Genomic DNA, 20,721 nt, shown 5'->3' with positions numbered 1-20,721 from the left:
CTGGCGTCAATAGCATCGATACAAAAAGGATCAGTTTCTCTCTGAAGAGTAGAACTGTCTGTGCAAACGATGATCTGTTGTACCGTTTGCTTCTCACTGCTGTCGTGATGTTGTGTGCATTCAAACAACAAACGCGCCGTGCATGCATCGTGCATACGTCGTTCATGTGTTGTGTAGCGGTGTGCACCCAGACTAGTTACTCCGACAGATACAGGATGGCAGAAAAAAGAGCATGTTTGGAGCTATTTCACAGCTGTGAGTGATTGTTGAGGGTAGGTTCTTGTATTTATTTTTTTATTTATTTGCACTAAAAAAGTTTTAAAACATGAATTATTCTCAACAAATAAATATTTGCGCTTTGTTTATAAAAAATGTGTTTTATGTTTGCACATTCAATTTACTATAATACAAAAAACATATTTTTGTTATTTGCCTTTAAAAAGTGTCCTGTCTTTTTTTAACATGCATGTGATAAATAATTAACATTGGAAAGCAACATGAAAGTACATAAACAGCTTTTAATTATAAAAAGTATTGTATCGATATCGGTAATTCTGGCCCTGTATTACTCGGTATCGGATCGAAACCAAATTCTGCGGTATTGCCGACCCCTAGTGCACAAATGTTAACATGGCGAAGTGAAAGAGATCCCTCGTTCGTTTATTTATTTGTTTCATTTCATGTCGGTGCATCTGTAACTATTTACATCCCTGACTTTACCAACTGAGAGGTTTTCTTCCTGTCTTCTATCGATGGTTGTTGTTGGTTCTTTTAACCATGTTGATGATGTTTCCCTAACCAAGTAGCAGTGATCATAGAAGTGGCAGATCACAAAATGCTCATATGAGTCAAATTCAGTCATGTGGTTTGTTTTGGAAGGCACTGATGAGCAACCTGTTTTGTAGATTAGGTATGAGGGTTTATGTCAAACAACCATAAAAGGCAAAACGCCTGTCATAACGTCACTGATTTAGGCCTTCTGTCCTGTATGGTTCCCTGTGGATTTCCCTGTAATAACTCTTCTGTTTGAGGACACCTATCATTGCACTGAAGATATCAGGAGCCCACTAGTCAACAAACACAGAGTGCTACTGTTCCCTGAGCTTCCTTGGCAATACTTTTCATATAATTATCTCGGGCTTCCTACAGTAAAAACAGTTATGATTGCAATTGGAGGTAGCAGAAGCCAGGGAATTGATGAATCAACATTTGAGGCTTGTAGAGATTAAGGGAGGAGCGGCTACTGTACAACAACCAATCCAGTTGAGCTGCTCGGTGGCCAGAGCCGGTGGTTGTGTTGGGAGGCTTCCAGGTGGGGAATGTGTATGAGTGATAGAGAAAACCCTGCCTTGATAAACAAATGTTGCATCATTTCCATCTGTCAGAGTGTGTCATCATCCACACTTTACATTGTCATTTTAGTAATTTAGCTGACACTGTTTATTCAGAGTGACCTACAGTGAGCGAGCTTTGATTAACATATCACTGAAGATTACAGGGAAACGAAAGCAAAGAGTGCAAGAGTCAGTGTGTCGGTGTGTTTACAATAATTATTATGTAAATTCATACAAGTGGTGCTCAGGAAACAGAAGAAGGTAACAATCACTCACACAACTCACTCCCAACTTGTCAAATAACATCGCTTGGTCAGTGGTCCTAAGCTTCAACCTATGACGCTCTACGTACCCCTGTAGAGTTAGTTTTGGACGCTTCAGGGACAATTTCTGCTCATTACATGCATAGTGTCTTTTCAAAATATACCTCCAACGTAGGCTTACATAGTTTTTAGGTTTACTTACGCAACACAACTACTTGGTTAGGTTTAGGAAAACATCGTGGTTTGGGTTGTTGCGTAACTGCTGTCACTAGTATGGAACCGTTACTAGTTACGTATCAAAATTAAGGTAAAATAAGTCAACACTGACTTGGTGTCACACGGGAAACGTATAACCATCTCCTGGGTGAAAGTCCTGTGTTTGTTCAGGCTGTTCTCATACACCTTTCGTAGCTATTCCTAAGAAAAGTAATGCGCTGTAATTCGTGTATATCCCACAAAAATCAATTTGTGTGTAATCAACGTAATCGTCAACCAGGAAATATAAATAGCGGCGAACGCCGTGTACGGAGGGGGTCGGGGTGGATGTGTGGGTCAATTGGACTTTTGCCTAGGAGACCGGTGTTCATGTCCCGTGTGAAACCAGAAATCAACGTGTATTTATTTGTCACGTAACTAACGAACTTAAGTAACGCCACTTCCGGAGTTATTCTAAGCCAAACCACCATCTTTTCCTAAACCTAACTAAGTAGTTTTCTTGCCTAAACCTATGTAAGTAAGTAAGTAAGACTTAAGTTTATTTTGAAAACACTGTATGCATGTAACAAGCGGATATTGACACTTGTTGCTGGACATTCGTGAACTAACAAAAAAGGAGGAATAATATTTTCGTAAGATATCATACAAACTTTTGTATGTCGGTTTGTTTGACCTATCCATCCATCCTCCTCCCGCTGCTCATCCTCCTCCGCCCTATGTGGACTTTCTCACTCTTTATACAATGGAGTTAGTTGTAAGCCTGGTTTGTCTTATACAGACGTTAAAGGGTGCCTCAGTGCATCGGTATCAGACGCCAAGGGGCACTGACCAAGCGTCTGCATTTGACGAGTTGGGACAAATGGGCAATTTGTGCAATTGGCTACAGTCACATACAACTAGAGACCTGACACAGCTATGTTGAAATAGATAAAATACACGCTGTACGTATCCACCAACCACGCCTCTCCATCCAGTGTCTCACCCAAACTCTGCCCCCTTTTTTTTCCTGCTTTTTTGGCCTTTTCAGTGCAAAGTACACTGCAAATAAACCATGCAAACTGCTAGTACGGTTACGGTCGTGAGGTTTATGTTCCTCCCTGACTGTCAAAGACTGAAAACAAATCTGTGCAAGTCGGTGGAAACAATCTTTATGTTTGTGTTTGTCTGGCCTATTGTTTTCAGCTAGTCTTCAGGTTTGTACCTCACACAGCAACATATAAAAAACACACAAGTGCACAGATATTTCAAATGGTTGCCATGACGACGCACAGCGGGAGAGGAAGGGATATGTAGGATCAGTGGTTCATCTGGACAAAATACAGTAATTCAAAATAAACATTAGCTTCTATCTTCCACCCCAGAAAAACCCGGCGACTGCTGTTTCAGTGGCCACGAGGGTGTAAAGGACACAAGAGCAGCAACTGATCGATGTCTCATCTCTGAGATGGGGTTATTTATCTCAATGGGTACATGGGTGCCGCTTCCACCTTCAAGTGGCTGAATAAACACTGTTCTCTACTGAGGGCCCACTCAGAAAGTCCTTCAGGACCTTAAGGAATCCTCACACCTCACCTAGAACACCTGATTCGATTGTTATCAGGCCATTAAATAGGCGTTATCAGTCGCAATAAGCACCATAGATGTGGGTCATTAGGAGCCGACTACGCCTACTACGTTGTAAAAGAGAAAGTTAAACTTGGAAGTATCACGTTCTAACATGTTGTAAAACTGAATAAAATGTCACCCTTTGAAAACAAACAAAAAGGCATCTTTAGGCTTAAGCAACAAAACCACAACTTCTTTAAGTTTAAGCAACAAAACTACAACTTCTTTAGGTTTAGGCAACAAAACTACAACTTCTTTAAGTTTAAGCGACAAATCTACAACTTCTTTAGACTAAACAACAAAACTACAACTTCTTTAGGTTTAGGCAACAAAACTACAACTTCTTTAAGTTTAAGCAACAAAACTACAACTTCTTTAGGTTTAGGCAACAAAACTACAACTTCTTTAAGTTTAAGCAACAAAACTACAACTTCTTTAGGTTAAGAAACAAATCTACAACTTCTTTAGACTAAACAACAAAACTACAACTTCTTTAAGTTTAAGAAACAAAACTACAACTTCTTTAGGTTTAGGCAATACAAATACAACTTCTTTAGGTTTAGGCAACAAAACTACAACTTCTTTAGGTTTAAGCAACAAAACTAAAACTTCTTTAGGTTTAGGCAACAAACCTACAACTTCTTAAGGTTTAGGCAACAAAACTACAACTTCTTTAGGTTTAAGCGACAAAACTACAACTTCTTTAGGTTTAGACAACAAAATTACACATTTCTGGTTTCACACCGGGTCTATACTACAGCAACCGACTTCCGCTTCTGCTTCTGTCATTATAACTACGGTCGCTAGAGGTCACTGTTGTGTTCTTTTATACCTTCTTTCGGTGATCTGCCATGTGAATAGATGATAAAACCAACTAGTGGGTGTAGTAGGCCCCTATTGACCCACATCTACAGGGCTTATAGCGACTGATAATGCCTATTTAATAGCCTGACAACAGTCTAATCGGCTGCCTGGAAACTCGACACAGTTAAAAATCATGAAACCTGAAACTGCGGACCACTGCAGGTCATTATTTATTGTAAATTGTTGAAAAACAACCCCACACAGAAATCATTTAGACGCTCTGCTGCATTCTTTAAAACCAAACTCAATTAAAACTTTGAGAAAGTTTCTAAAAAAAAAAAAAACATTTCAAGTGGGTTGTGACACCAGTTTGGTTCCCTATCTGTCCTGTTCCCCATCATCCACTCGCTCCACCCCGTGGCCTCCATCCACCAGCTGTCAGACAGGCGCGCGGGGCCTCGGTGGAGATGGACAGACAGATGGATGGAAAGCAAGAGGGAGGAGGCAAGGGATGGATGGAAGGAAGGAGGAGAGGGAGAGGTGTGACCCACATAGCGGAGCCTGGAGTATTTATAGAAGAAAGTGTCCTAATTGGCAAGCCGCTGGGAGAGCAACAGCACTGCTCTGGTACCCTACTCCTTGTCCTTCACCTCCTCAACCTTCCCTTCTCCTGCCACCGCGTCCTCCTGTCCTCTTTCACCTCCTGGAATTTGTCTTCGTCGCTCTTTCTGCCGCCCTTGCCCCGCTCCTCTTCCACATCAATGGCCTCATCCTTTGACTTCCACCTCTTACCCGTCCTCCTCTTCTCTCCACTTTCACGTTGCTCTCCCTTCAGCTTTTTGCTACTCTTTGTCTTCCCTCTCTCTCTCTTCCACCTCTAACTTCTCATCACAGCCCACCTGTCTTCTGTCCTCCATCTTGCTTTTGTCCTCATTGACCATGGCTGCTTTTCCCGACTCGACCCCCTTCTTCTCTCTCTGTCCTTCTCACAGTTTAAGTTATCGTGTGGCAGATACTGACGTAGTCTTGTATCTCAATGATACTTTATTCTGAAATCATTTTAACTCCTTTGATCACACAGATCTCTGCTTAACTGTTGTTGTAATTTCATATTTAATGTATGTTTTAATTGTCGAACGAGTTTGTCGATATGGCAGTGCTATTCCAGCCTGGTCTCCAAAAAAATGTGTTCCCATACAACAAAGCTGCATTGTCAATACGTTTTGAGGGAAACGTATTCTCCCTCTGGATTACGTTTGTTTTTTGACGCATCATAAATACGTTTCTAATCAAAGTCCGTGGAAATCTGTGTAGGGAGGAGGTCAGGGTGGTGGAGGAGACCGATGTGGGTGTCCCGTGTGTAAACAAAAGTCAGTGTTTGCTTATTTTAATTTACATACGTCACATAAATGATGTAACAAATATATGCTTTTTTATGCCAAACCATGAGTTTCAGGAACAAGGTAGGAGTGAAGTAAAAGAAACCGAAAATGAATAATCACGAGGGTCTTGCCCTAACCCTAATATTAAATGCATAAGTGGATGAAAAACATTAATAAACTCTGGAATATGAATGAAAGGAAGGACTCACGTAGGAAGTACTCGGAAGCATCCGCCGTATAGTCGGCATCCTCGGGGAAGTGATCTATCTGCTTACACATTCCTTTAAAAGAACCTGTGTGAGAGAAAGAGAAAAGAGAGGAGACATTTATGAACAGAAATCAGAGCACTTAAATAATTTAAATGAAACTGAACAACTGAAAGCAAAAATAATTAAACCCCAATAATGTATATGTAAATTGGGCTTCTCACAATTCTTTTCCTGTTTAAATGTCCATCAACTCAACACCTTCACTGCAGTAAATTAAAGTAACGACTGATATGTAGGAGGACAGGAGGAAGGTAATCAGAGAAAATGGTTGAAGTGGAGGAAGAGAAGACGAAGAAAAGGCAAAGTGGAACTGAAGAAAGAAAGGTGAGAATGCAGTAGAGAGAAGGAGCAGCCTGCTCTCATTCCCGGGGCGTCAAATACCGACGCCTGGTCAGCGGCCTTCGGCGTCACAGGGCACGTAAGCGTCTGTAGGCGTTTTCAGATCAAACAGTTCTGGAAACTCCCCGAGAGGAACTGCTCACTGGGGAGCTCCACTGAGAATTACATAACTCCAAGGGCATTTTTTGGACTAGAAGGTAACCCACAAATTGTGAAAGCTCTTGCGAGACTCGCTGCCTGACAGCCTATCCTAACCATAACCATTCAAGGTCAGTGCCTGACCTCGAAACTTGGTTTCCCAAATTGTGGATAATAACAGGACTTTTACTCAGGGGACCGGCGTTCCTGTTCGTGTGAAACCAAAAGTTTAGTGGCGCTGACCTAACCCAGTGTTTTTATTTCCTAAACCTACCCGCCACCGTTTCACAACGTTAACCATGTGTTACAACATTAACCATGGCCGTTTTACAACGTTAACTACCCATGAACCTTCTGCGTCAAGACACTAAGCAAAAGGCTGCCCCCTGGGGGGCTTCTATACCCAAGCGGCAAAATATATGAAGAGTCGGGATGAGATCACGTTTGGAAGGAAAGAGGAGAAGAAGACTAGATGCAGCATTGGAGACAAAGAAAACAAGGAGGGGAAGAGAGATTTGTCTGCAGCTTTGAAGGAAACACATCAGAGGACAGGAAGTGACAGACAGAAGAGGGAGAAGAAGACAGGAGTGTAATCTAAACGCCTCGACAGAGCAGGTGGGAGGGTGAGGAGGAGAGAGAGAGAGAGAGAGAGAGCAAAATGCAAATGAAAGAGAGGAAGAAAGGCGAGCTGATAGTGCCGCTCATTAAGAAGAATTGTGTGTGTGTGTGTGTGTGTGTTTAGCTTGGTTCAGCTCCAGTGGTAATTGTATGCCCTCCCAAACCACTGCAATTAAATGGGCCCTTGTTAATTGGCGATTGAAGGACGAAAGACGAGCGCCCGGCTTTCAAATGGGCATCGTTTACACACACACACACACACACACACACACTTGCACAATATGTCTCACACTTACAGACACACACACATACTGTAGCATCAGCCCTATTGTCAAGAGCCTTTCTCTCTCATCGCTGTGTTTTCAGATATTTAGCATTTTTGTCATGACCACGGAGAAAAAGAACAATTTCACACCAAAGCTCGATACATAAAAGTGAAAAGAGAAATGATGACAGGTCTCTACCGCGAGCCTGTTTCATATTTACATATCTTTAATACGCCACGGCAAACACTCAGGCGAACAAAGTGTTTTTCATCAGGTAGACTTTGATAGATACATTAAAGATATTTCACCAGGAAGCGGGCTCGGAAGCCTTTCAGCGCGCCGCACAATGCTTTCATCATTTCATAATTTTCGGTGTTGAACTGTGTAGAGCTGCGTGTCGAAATTCTGTGTAACTGTGATGAGCAACAGCACTGCGTGTGTTTCAGGAGCCTCACATTCACATCTTGTCTCTATAACTATTTGTTGTGCAAATGTGAGGGAAGCTACAAAGTGAAACAGACTTGAATCGTGTGTTTACTCGAGAGGCTTTTAGAGATTAGAGAGTAGAGGTCTCTCAGGTCGCCCTCCAGTGGACATGAAGCTTCGACTGAGTCATCAGTTTTAAAAACATTACATCATTGCTTGTTCAGTTGTAATATTTATTACTGATGCATCTTATTAGCTTTGACTTTAGATAATGCCCTCTATAAATAACAGCTGTTCCAATCAGCTGCATGACATGACTGTTACTGCAGTTCATATCATGGCAATGAAGTGTGTCTGAGCGTGTTATTAACCAGACATGTACAAGATGTCGAGGCGGTGAAAGTTCCTTTAAGCCATGTCTACATGTATACAGATATTTTTAAAAACGAATATTTTCCTCTACCAGTTTTGGTCAATAAAACGTTTATTTTGAAAATGCTTTCCAAGGTGCATATTTTTAAAAGCTCTGGTTACTTTGTACGGAGCGTTTGGGAAATGATGGCGGAGGGGTCTCTCAGAGCCCTGAAGGGGATTCTTTCACAACAATGACCCGCTCGCTGTACATTATCCCGCTTATTACACGGCTACTTACTTAATTAATCAATATTTTGACGCAAAAACGGTCCGCTAGAGTCTGACATCAGTGATGCGTCCATAGCAATGGTCTGTTATACATAGCAACGGTCTGTAATACAGAAATTACAGACGCCGTTATTGACCAATCAGAATCGAGTATCCAAAACAGCCGTGTAATAATAACTGGTATCATTCTGACTGTAATGAAGCCGAAGGAAAAGGGAGCGAGAAGGGTGGTTAACTTGTGACCTCACTTGAGCTGACATGTAAATATTACGGCGGGCGTTTGGAGTCGTTTTTGCGTTCGAGTGTAGACGGAGATATTTTGTAAATGAAGGATGCGTGGACATATTTTATTTTTTAAACGGAGGTCAAAATATCCGTTGTTAAAAATGTCTGTATACTTGTAGACAGGGCCTATAACTTGTTTGCATGACACACAGTGTGAGATGGGTCTAATAATATCTTGGTCTCAATCTGTGTTGCTAAGATGTGAATAGAAAATAGTACATGAGAGCAGAGGCACGTCATCAGCTCGCGTCATCCATCGGTACCACTCTTATGTTTTGAAAATGCGGCAAAACAAGTAAGCCTTGACTATAGTGCTGACACTTTTATGCTTCCAAAATCTCAAAAGAGGAGGAGAAGTAGAGAAAACCGCCTATGGTTTTGGATTGTGTGTATTTTATTTTCCAAAACTTATACCGGGGCTTAAGTACTGGGCCCTGAGAACCAGTGACCTCACGAGACACAAGCGTAAATGTTCGAATATAGATATTGTAAATTATAATATTATGTATTTGCACCACATCCGTCATGAACGATATTGATCAATGTATTCATTTTTTAATGCAACAACGGATTAATATTGAACTGTTCAATATAATGTAGGTTTATAATTTAAAAGATATGCTTAATTTCTGTATATTTTAATGATGACACTTAAAATTCAGATCAGTTGATATGAATTAATTGTGACCTGTTAGCGCAGCCTATATTTATAAGAATAGCAAAATATGCTAAAGTTGTGCAGTCTCACCTCACTATTAAACCCTGCAATTCATACATCAACAGTCTGAAGTGAGAGTCAGTTATTAGTGGAAAACAAAGTCACTAAAACAGCGACCTTGTGACAGGATCAGCACCATGGACAGCAACACACATCAAACAAGCAAGACAGCTCAGGGGAGATTGATTCTGCTCTCTCACAAATCTATTACTCCATATTGACGAAAAAGACACAATATTTTTTACCACCTAAAAGCTGGAAGACAATACAGGAAAACAACTTTCACAAAAATTATACAAATAATGAGTTTGCCTACTTATTTACGCTTAAAACAGTTTTTATACCGCTTTTCTTTGCCTGGGATGTTTGCAGATTTTTATTTGAAGAGACTAATCTTGTTGTGTTGCTGCTGGGCACACAGGCCTACATGGAGAGGCACTTATCGTGTCGTGTCAATGCATGGAGGAGAAGAAACTCCATCTTTTTAATTATGTAAGAAATAATGTACAGCGACAGGGCGATGCCGTCACACATGGGGCAATGACCGGACAATGACCGGACAATGACCCGCTAGCTGTACATTATCCCACTTATTACACGGCCACACATAAACAGTCCGCCAGAGTCTGATATCAGAACTGCGCCCATAGCAACGGCCTGTTATACATAGCAACGGTCTGTTATAAAGAAATAACAAACCATAGATTGACCAATCAAAATCGAGTATTCAACAAAGCTGTGTAATAAATACATATATATATATATATATATATACACACACACACACACATACAAATTGGTGGTCTGTGGTGACATGATCTAGGAGTGTCATCATATGGTTTAAGTAGCATTTCAATCATCAGATTTATTATTTATATATCAGTTCAGTTGTCGTCATCATTAACATACTGACCTAACAACAGTACTGCTGCCACCTTTGGCAGTTATTTTGAATTTAGGACACGGGTCTATGCCATCTTAATTTAGGATTCCTAAATTGGGAAATCCAAAAGTCAGTACGGTTCTGTAATAGCTAAATTTCTATCCTATGATAAAATGGGATTTTCCCCCTAAATGCAGTTAGGAAACATGTTTCTGTAATAACAAAAATCCTAAAGATCATCCTAAACTGAGATAGGACTTCAGATTTAGGAAGTTTCTGTAATGAGGCCCCTCAAGTCTTTAAACCAGGCTAAATGGTAACTGCTTAACAGCTTTAACAAGAGCACTAGACAACATACTGGTTCATCCAGTTTGGAGTCATCCTACCCGCTCAGGCCTTTCATTTTTTTTCCATTCCTGTATGAACCTCACCGCTCTTTTTTTCTCAAACATACATATAGCTAGAGTATTATAAACCATTCAAAATGGTGTCCGTTGTGGTTGCTAGGAGATGTGCAGAAGTAGAAGATACAGTAAAACACTCGGTTGTACCATCACTCCCTCAACTTTAATAATAATACTTCTCTGTATCAGCGTTTGGTTTTCAGTTTTAATTTACTGGCGTCTCCACTTGAAGATCCCACTTTATGTCAAATACATCAATTCACACACTCATACTGCCGTGCAGAATCTCCATCATCTCCTCTCTCTATCCTCAATCACCGCTCTCTCTCCCTCCAACACATGCCCACCCACGCTGCAGCACAAGCACATGTAATCTGGAATTGCATTTTCCCTTCCTTCCTTCTCTCTCCTATCTCTCTCTCACACAACCCTCTCTCTCTCTCCTCTATCTGTCTCTCACATGCATACATGTGCGTGCACCCCGAGGACCAGATTCCCATTTGAACTGAGCTGGCAGCTCATCCCTCCTCAGAGCACGCTTTATTGTCTCGACAGGAATGAAACCTGTGCAGCCTGAACAGAGCATTACGTCATCATCTGAGATGCACTGATGATATCGACATCAACAGATGGATTTCAGCATAATTTGTGAGTCTCAAAAAGCCTCGGACATAAGTGCTTTACATACTAGTTTTCACAGCAATGTACACATACTACACATGAGTATCGCCATATTACGTTGTTCGGTCGATTTTGTGCCCGCCATCGGGCCCGGCTGCTATTCAAACATTTGGATGTTGTTAGAAGTTACTAGCATCATATTAAACTAGATAAACCTAATAATGAATCCATTGGTACCAACCATGTCATAGTAGCTTGTCACGAGGGAGGCTAAATAATGCTCCAAACTTATGCTAAAGTTTGTCGAGGAAAAACTGTCATGGTCTGAGAATGGGTTTTATGGGTACGAGTCTCCCCTTTACAGCAATGTCCACTTTATGATAATTACGTGCGTTTTCTTTACATGAGGTATAAATGTGTTATTTTTGCCTATTCTAAAATGGTGTATTTCTGGTATGTTCTTTATATTATGATAGATTTCCTAAAATTAAATTTAAAAAATCACAATATATTGCCTTGTTTACAGCATCGCAATACACCAATCAGCCATAACATTATGACCACCTGCCTAATATTGAGTAGGTCTTCCTTTTGCCATGAAAAACAGCCCTGACCCGTGGAGGCATGGACTCCACTAGACCTCTGAAGGTCTGCTGTGGTATCTGGCACCAAGCCGTCAGTAGCAGATCCTTTAAGTCTTGTAAGTTGCGAGGTGGGGCCTCCGTGGATCGGACTTGTTTGTCCAGCACATCCCACAGATGCTCGATCGGATTGAGATCTGGAGAATTTGGAAGCCGAGTCAACTCCTCAAACTCGTTGCCGTCCACATGATGTAAAAGAAAACGTGATTCATCAGACCGGGCCACGTTCTTCCATTGCTCCGTGGTCCAGTTCTGATGCTCACGTGCCCATTGTAGGCGCTTTTGGCGTTGGATACGGGTCAGCATGGGTCACCCTGACCGGTCTGCGGCTACGCAGCCCCATACGCAACAAACTGCGATGCACTGTGTGTTCTGACACCTTTCTATCGGAACCAGCATTAACTTTTTCAGCAGTTTGAGCTACAGAAGCTCTTCTACTGGATCGGACAACACGGGCCAGCCTTCGCTCCCCACGTGCATCAATGAGCCTCGGGTTTGACCCTGTCGCTGGTTCACCGGTTTTCCTTCCTTGGACCACTTTTGGTAGGTCCTGACCACTGCAGACCGGGAACATCCCACAAGAGCTGCAGTTCTGGAGATGCTCTGACCCAGTTGTCTAGCCAGCACTATTTGACCCTCGTCAAAGTCGCTCACATCCTTAGCTTTTTAATAATCTCGACAAACCGATATCTGCACATCGTAGACGTCTCTCAACTCCAACTTCAGTCTCAAGTTGCTAATCGGACTCTAAACAATGACCAGAGGAGGAAGTCTTAGCCCGGATATCCGCTTCACCAGAACCCCAGATATATCGTCTGTTGCCCCCAGAGGCTAAATCGTCATCAGACCGATATGAGTGTACAACAAATATGTGCCTTTGCAAAGTTGTCATCATTATATTTCATCATGATTTATGTGAGTCCTGTATTTTTTTTTAATGAACTACACTGATACGGAAATACTGAACAACATATGTTAGGGGTTGACAGGCAAACATCAGCGTTTTTTTAAAAGCTGCATTTCATCACCAGCGTTTTAAAATTCAACCATGCTGTGAGGCTAAAAACGAGATAAAGAGATGAATTGTCACTGACCACATTTTGACAATTCGCAATAGGAATTCCATTTAAGCTGCTTCAGTTTTAGGGTCCTGGTTCTGCTCCTGCTGGCTCACTGTCACGCCGTCATCACGGCTTACTGGGACACTCGAATGCAACAGAGCCATCGTTAATGCAATTAGTGACACCTGTGCTGTGACTGGAAAGTAGACGAGATCGGGCGGCAGCAGCAGCAGCAGCGGCGGCGGCGGCAGCTGCAGCGGCAGCAGCAGCAGCAGCAGCAGGAGGAGGAGGCGGTGACTAAAAGCTGCAGTCAAGTCGGACAGAGTCCAGCAGCAGCCTTTAAAGAATTTACAGGAGTAGTTACATCCTGTTAGATTCATCTGTAGGCTGCTTGTAGTTTCCAAACCACGTTCGGATATACTTTGTATTTTCTTTGGAAATGTGGACGTGTGTGTATCTGGCATTGGATTATTTACTTTGTACTTTTTCTGCATTGTAAAGAACTTGCTGCTCATTTTGATAAGTGCTATATAAATAACCTTTATCATTATTATTATTATTATTATTATTATTAAAGCTTCAGTAGGCAGAATGTTTTTGGCATCATTGGGCAAAAATTCCATAATAACCTTTCACCATATTGTTATTAAAGTGTTCTGAGAGACTTCTGCACCTCCTCATGGCTCTGTTTTCAGGCTTTAGAAAAAATCTAGCCCGTGACGGGAGACTTTGACCAATCACAGGTCATTTCAGAGAGAGAGAGCATTTCTATTGGCTGTGCTCCGGTTGGTGGGCGGTGCTTGGTATTTCCTCAACAGATCTCAACATGGTTGCCGGGTAAAGTTTCACTTTCACTTTACAATCAACTGTTCATTCGTGTCCCATGTTCACACTATGTTTCATTTTCACTTTACAAACGTAGCAGTTTTAAGCCCAACCATGTTGTTTTTAACTGTAGTGGTTTTAATTCCTTCTGAGTAAGTGTTTTCACAACAATAAGCATGTGTTCACTGTGACCGTACGTAAAGTGATGCTCAGTTAAGGGTTCTGACAAAGTGTCAGTATGTGACGAGTTGGGATGAGAACGTGCACCTAAATCTAATTCTAACCCTGAATCTGAAAAATCAAACAGACCTTCTAAGGACCATGTCCTCACTCTGAAGGTCTAAAACTTGAATTGATCCTCACAAAGACAGCTGTACAAACACACACACACACACACACACACACACAGTGCTGCGATGCTGAGAAGAGGTCTAATCAGCCAACGCAAGTGAGAACACCTGTGTGGGTGTACCCCGGATATATGGATATATGTGCTCTATATGTTGGAATAATACCATCATTTGAGAAAAAAACTAATATTTTTAAGAGACATGACGTACTTTTTTGGAAGTTTTTAACTTGACTTATCTGGATCCTCCCGGTTCAGTTTCTGCTACCAATTTCTGACAATTTCACCGCTACCAAATCCTTGCAAAAGTACAAGTAAATACAAGCTAATACATCCAGACTCTGGACGAATATAAACCAACATGAATGTAAAGTATGCCTAAAGAAGCAGACAGGTTTGAAGGTTAAACTCTGGTCGTGCCGATCCTTTTAAACTGTACAAGCCTGGCTAAAGGGAAATTAAATAAAGTTGCACTTGCTTACCCACTAATTATATTTGAACAACAAATGAATGAGTCGACACTAAAGAGTCTTTAATTCACAAGTATCTCCGATCTAGTTATTGGCATTTGTTGATTCGGGGGTTCAACACAGAACAGGATGGATATCAGCGAGACAAATCTATTTATTCACCGTTTGACCTCTGATAACAGTCAGAGCTTTCTCTGCTGTTAAAACAAACGATTGCACGTTTTCTAATCTACAGTTCACATCAATCAATCCATTGCTCACACAGAACCAAACAAAACCTTTGTGTGTCCGTTACCACACAAAAGCCCCGTCAGAAAAAACTCCTACGTCCCTCCCCCACTTCCTCTCTCTGCAGTCGTCATAATGAGGTGTCGCTCTTCCAAATTGCCCCTGTTAAATTATACATCCTGCTTAAACAAGGAGCAGATACTATTATTCTGTGACCAACCTGCACCTCAGGGGTCAGAATGGATCCGTCACCCACTTATCCTCGCAGCGAGATGGGCCCCTGTGACTCCCTGAAGATGATTTATACCAATAAGAAGAGACCCCCGTTGACCCCCCATGCTGTCACAAGACAATCAGAGGCCTGCTTGTCGACTCACCTCGTGGCTGTTAAGGATAAGTTAATGTAGTGTGATGAAACACTAGCAGACATCCTTTTATGAAGTATTAACATCCTAACCCACTGCAGAGAGAGTGTCTGTGAGAGAGAGAGAGAGAGAGACGTAATGTAAGATACAAACGCCCTCTTCTGAACCAGCTCTGTGTGTTATGCAAATTCTTGGCATCTTTTATTCTTTATGCTAATTATGGCTCAATCTATCTGTATGCTAAAACAACGTTAAAGTAATCCCTCAGCTGCAAAGGTGGATGAACATCAGAGACCTCAAAGGAGACGTGTTGCGCGGCGAAGATGGCTATCGGCTCCGTTCAGTTGATTACAAGTGTGATGTACAGAGAATGTGCTCCTTTCTTTTCCTCTACCTATTGATGTTAATTCATCCAGGAGAGGGGCTTCACATGATCCTTTTTTTTCTTCCTTTCATGCATTTGCAAATATTTTCTTGCGCTCTGTAGGATCCCCATCTGTACTAAATACAGATATCCCAACGAGTTCTCATCCCAACTCATCATACACTGACACTTTGTCCAGCCCGTTCGCATGAAAAGGCGTATAAATGCCACCATAATGTGACTTCACTTTTAGTATTGGGTATGTCATCTGGGTTATCTGGCATGGAGAGGAGGTCATGGTGCTCGGGCTCTACCTATCTGGTGTGGAAAGGAGGTCATGTTGCTCGGGCTGTATCTGGTTGGCGTGGAGAGGAGGTCATGTTGCTCTGGCTCTACCTATCTGGTGTGGAAAGGAGGTTGTGTTGCTCTGGCTCTACCTATCTGGTGTGGAAAGGAGGTCGTGGTGCTCTGGATTACCTATCTGGTGTGGAAAGGAGGTCGTGGTGCTCTGGATTACCTATCTGGTGTGGAAAGGAGGTCGTTTTGCTCTGGCTTTACCTATCTGGTGTGGAAAGGAGGTTGTGTTGCTCTGGCTCTACCTATCTGGTGTGGAAAGGAGGTCGTGGTGCTCGGGCTCTACCTATCTGGTGTGGAAAGGAGGTTGTGTATCTCTGGCTCTATCTGGTTGGCGTGGAGAGGAGGTTGTGTTGCTCGGGCTCTACCTGTTTGGTGTTGAGAGGTGGTCGTGTTGCTCTGGCTCTACCTGTTTGGTGTTGAGAGGAGGTCATGTTGCTCGGGATCTACCTGTTTGGCGTTGAGAGGAGGTCGTGTTGCTCTGGCTCTACCTATCTGGTGTGGAAAGGAGGTCGTGTTGCTTGGGCTCTATCTGGTTGGCGTGGAAAGGAGGTTGTGTTGCTCTGGCTCTAACTGTTTGGCGTTGAGAGGAGGTTGTGTTGCTCTGGCTCTACCTGTTTGGTGACGCCGGGGAAGCTGCTTGACATCCTCCTGGATCCACCTTCTCACATGTTCACATTATACGTATTATTTTTGGTCATATGGATCGTCTATGTTGTATTTTCATTATGTTGTTACTCTGTAAACACGACATCTATTGCACGTCTGTCCATCCTGGAATGAGGATCCCGCCTCTGTTGCTCTTTTTAAGGTTTCTAATATTTTTCTTCCCTGTTAAAAGGTTTTTTTTTTTGGTTACGTTTTTCCTTATCCGATGAGAGGGTCGTACTGTAAAGGACAGAGGGAGTCGTATCCTCTTCAGACTGTAAAGCCCCCTGAGGCACATTTGTGATTTTGGGCAATACAGATTAAACTGACTTGACTTGTCGCTGTGCAGATTTGTGTCAGTTTATTGATTTGGCTATAAAGCTTGGGAATAATAAAAAAAAAAAAACATTAATTGAAATCAATAAAATGTATATAAAGTCCAAAATCAACTCATTTCAGGACGACATGGAAGATGTGTTGCAGAGAACCGACTGAAAAACGTTCACTTCATTAAACGACTTCATTGTGAGCTGTATTTCATTTTAATCTTTGAACCCGGACAGCCCAATTCATTTCCGCACAATTTCAGAACACATTCGACAACTGAGAGACCTATTAAAGATAATTGTAATAAATGTTGAAATTAGATTCTCACCCTACTTGCACTAACTAATTTAGAGTAAGCAATTACTTTTCCTATCAGCAGGCAAGCACGTGTATGCACACACAAAACATGAATTAGTTTGATGTGTGGTTGTGACAGAGGAAAGAAAAACTGCCGTTTTTTGTGCTGCTTGTCTTTGATTCTTTTGAGACGGCGAAGTGGAGCAGTGTGTTGTCATGTGGCACAAAACAAGAAGCAGCTAATGTGACAGCAGCACAAATGGCTGGTTAATTGTAATTTGGCAGGATGTGAGCGGTGTGGCGCAGGGCACCGAAGAGGCCAGGTGGTCAGAGACTATCCCGTAACCAGGTGTTCACACTTTCAATCCAAATGAGTTCATCACTGCTGAAATTTCCCTTGAAATGAGAGAGGCGAGCGCTGTTATGTGCCCAAACCAATACGCGCTTGCTTCCAAATGTGACAGGGTCGTGTGTGATGATTAATTTACCCAGTGTACTCTATTTAGCCATATCTTAGCCAAAATATGAGTGTGACTATTCTCACATCAAAATGTTTATACCGCAAACAAGCAGCCCAGTCAGAAGAAACGTTCACGTCAGCTGCCGAGTCAGAAATATCAGGAATTTCTGACAGCCAAGTATCAACGAACCTTTTGTAAAATGGCTGCAATGCAACTCACTTGCAATGAAATCCAGTACTAGTGCTAATAAGATGAATTCAGCTAATTTAAAAGAAGATATACATACTTTTTATCTGGTGTCACTTGATAACAAAACACTCAAAATACAGAACACAGACAGAATACAAAGCCAGCAGTCAGGGTATCTTAAATAATGTGTCGACACTCCCAAGTCGCAAGTCGGAAAAATTTGTTTCCACTGGAACTCTGGGTCATACTGGAATCGATTTGATCAACTGAAATTGACGTAAACTGAGAAGAAGCAAGCAACAAACTTTTCAAACCAAATCTATCACCAGGAACAACATGACGATTCTCTCAGTACTCTCCATTTCTCTCTCCGTCTCTCAATCACTGAAAGTCCTTTCAGACACAACGCGACAACGTCGACACTGCGCTTTGAAACCTGTTATTCCCAACGGCTTGCGTTGCGCCACGACGGCTTTTCGCTGCTTCGAGGAAAGCCCAACTTTGGGCGCAGCACGCTGTGGCGAGCGCAGCTTAAACATGAGCTCAAACTGCGCTGTGTCGAGAGCATAGACTGCGCTCTTCTGCTGGGAAACGACAGCTGGTGTAGCTTTATAGTCGTCTGGGTGGAAACAGTAGGGGTTATACAAACTGTTCAAAAAAAGTATGAAGATTTACCATAAATCGGGAGGGTTGGCAAGTATGGGTCGTGGTGATACTGAAAAGACACATTTCAGATGGAGTGCTGCTTTAATGAAGACTCCTGTGTACCCAGGGCTAACCTAACTACACACGTGCACATGTCTTGTTCTCTACAAAATGTCTCAAAATTGAAAAAGTTGAAACAAATAAAAAAATATGCATTTGAAGAGCTCAAGCTGTATTTCTTCTCAACAGCAACCAGTGAGCTCAACTAGCTCAGCTGTTCAATGTGACGTCTCTGGCTTCAGTCGTGTATCTGCTGAGAGGAAGCTGCTGAATCTTACAAGCTAATGTACATGTTAGAAGCACCACGCTGCACCACTTAGATCTGCACTGGTGTCATGTATAATGTAGAAGAGTGTTCGCATTACAGATACTGCTGCTGCTGCTGCTATGTTCCCATCATGCATTCCTCCTCTGTGTATCCAGCATTCAGTCGAACAGTCGCAGACATCCCCTCTTCATGCGTTTCCGCCCACGTTATAACTACAGATCTGTCTTGTACAGAATAAAATTTGTACTGTAAAAGAAAAGTCATGTCACCAGATGTATCCACGTAATTTGCGAGAGCTGTAACAGCGACACTTTTTTGTGACGGAGCTGTAGAGCAGCTCTACAGACTTGTACTGCGTCACCTACAGTACATGTAGCGGCTCTCGAGACAAGAGTGGCGAGTGCATACTAGTCTCAAACAAGGGTTGCAGTTCTTCAGAGCACATTAAACAGCCTCATTATTCTCCCCCCAAACAGGTACAGCAATCTGAAACTGCCAGCTGTAGCAGGAAATAAAGCATTGTACCACCTCCGAACTCTTAAAATGACTGCAACAACCACCACATGGTGAAAACAGGATCAGTCTACATGCCTGAGTTACAGCATGTCACACATCCTCGTAAAATAGATGGTGCCAGAAACTTGGTGACGTAGTAACTATATTCTCTTGAAGAAGACAAATAAGTTATCACAACTAGTTCAAGAGAACATATTTGTACCATCCAGCCCTGTCTCATGACTGCAAAACTATTATTATTTTTTGCGTAGTAGTTTATGCTCTACTAACCTGGGTTAAATCCAACTAGACACAGCTGATATGACAACAAGATGCAGAAAGTACAAAAGCTGATGGATACAAATTAGGAAAGTACAACGCCGTATTAGGACCATTGTAGGTAAAACAAACAAAAAAATATATATATATTATGGAGACGGGGAGGGCGGTAATATTCTGAGAAAAAACTCAGAATTACCAAGATTAAAGTCACAAATTTACGAGAAAAAAATTTAATATTTTCTGAGATTATAAAGTCATAATTTTACAAGAAAACAAAAAATGCAAAACCGTGGTAACACCAGCCATAAATTAAATTGAACTAATTTTTTTTTTTATTTTCCACTTCAATCTTAAATTAGGACTATTGTAGGTAGAACCCATATATATATATATATATATATATATATATATATTTATATATATATATATATCTCAAAGCCGGGGGAGAGGGGTAATATTCTGCGAAAAAAATCTAAATTTCTGGGATTAAAGTCGTAAATATACAAGAAAAAAGTCTCAAATTTACTAGAAAATTGAATTTACAGCTGGTGTTAGCACTGCACTATTTTTCTTGTAAATTTATGACTTTATAATCTCAAACATATACGGGTTTTTTTCACGCAAATGTTTTACTTTTTTTCTCGAAAATATGCCACTTTAATCTCAGAGAGAAACCACGTTCTTTTTACACGAATATTTGCAACTTCAATTTCAGCAATTCTGAGTATTTCCTCAGAATATGACCCCACTCCCCCAGCTCTGTGATATTTTTTCTTTTACATACATTGTCCCTAATTCAAGTCAGTCAAGTGTTTATTGTCATGTGCACAGTTAAAACAAGTTTCCCTGTACGATGAAATTCTTCCTCCGTTTACAAGGAAACACAAAGTATAAGAAATAAATACAAGAAAACAGATACAGAAATAAAGAACACTATGTACCATATAAAATAAAAATAGAGCAGAATGCAATGTACAATATACAATGATAGAAGAGTTCACATTAGTACTGCAGGAACGAGAGACAAGATGACAAAAGTGAAAAGACGTGAGACAAGTTGTACGCAGGAAGGACAATGATGCCGATGAGACACTATCCCTGATTACAGAAGATATTTTGCATCCCCACCCCATGGGTGCACACACGCCATTTAAAATATATAAATTTGCAAACAGGATT

The 20,721-nt window shown here is 41.5% G+C and overlaps 1 protein-coding gene across 1 annotated transcript in view; it reads right to left on the bottom strand.

Annotated features, from left to right (window-relative positions):
• Nucleotides 1-20,721, bottom strand: part of LOC119484691 (voltage-dependent calcium channel gamma-2 subunit-like) — a 77,269-nt gene that overhangs the window by 20,316 nt on the left and 36,232 nt on the right. Inside the window, exon 2 of the mRNA XM_037763717.1 lies at nucleotides 5,814-5,897. Coding sequence (XP_037619645.1) covers nucleotides 5,814-5,897 — 84 coding nt within the window. The remainder of the gene's footprint in view (nucleotides 1-5,813; nucleotides 5,898-20,721) is intronic.

This window comes from Sebastes umbrosus, chromosome 3 (assembly GCF_015220745.1).
Source record: "Sebastes umbrosus isolate fSebUmb1 chromosome 3, fSebUmb1.pri, whole genome shotgun sequence".
Lineage (NCBI taxonomy): Eukaryota > Metazoa > Chordata > Actinopteri > Perciformes > Sebastidae > Sebastes > Sebastes umbrosus.
The sequence above is the reverse complement of the archived record's forward strand: the minus strand, read 5'-3'. Positions and strand labels throughout refer to the sequence as shown.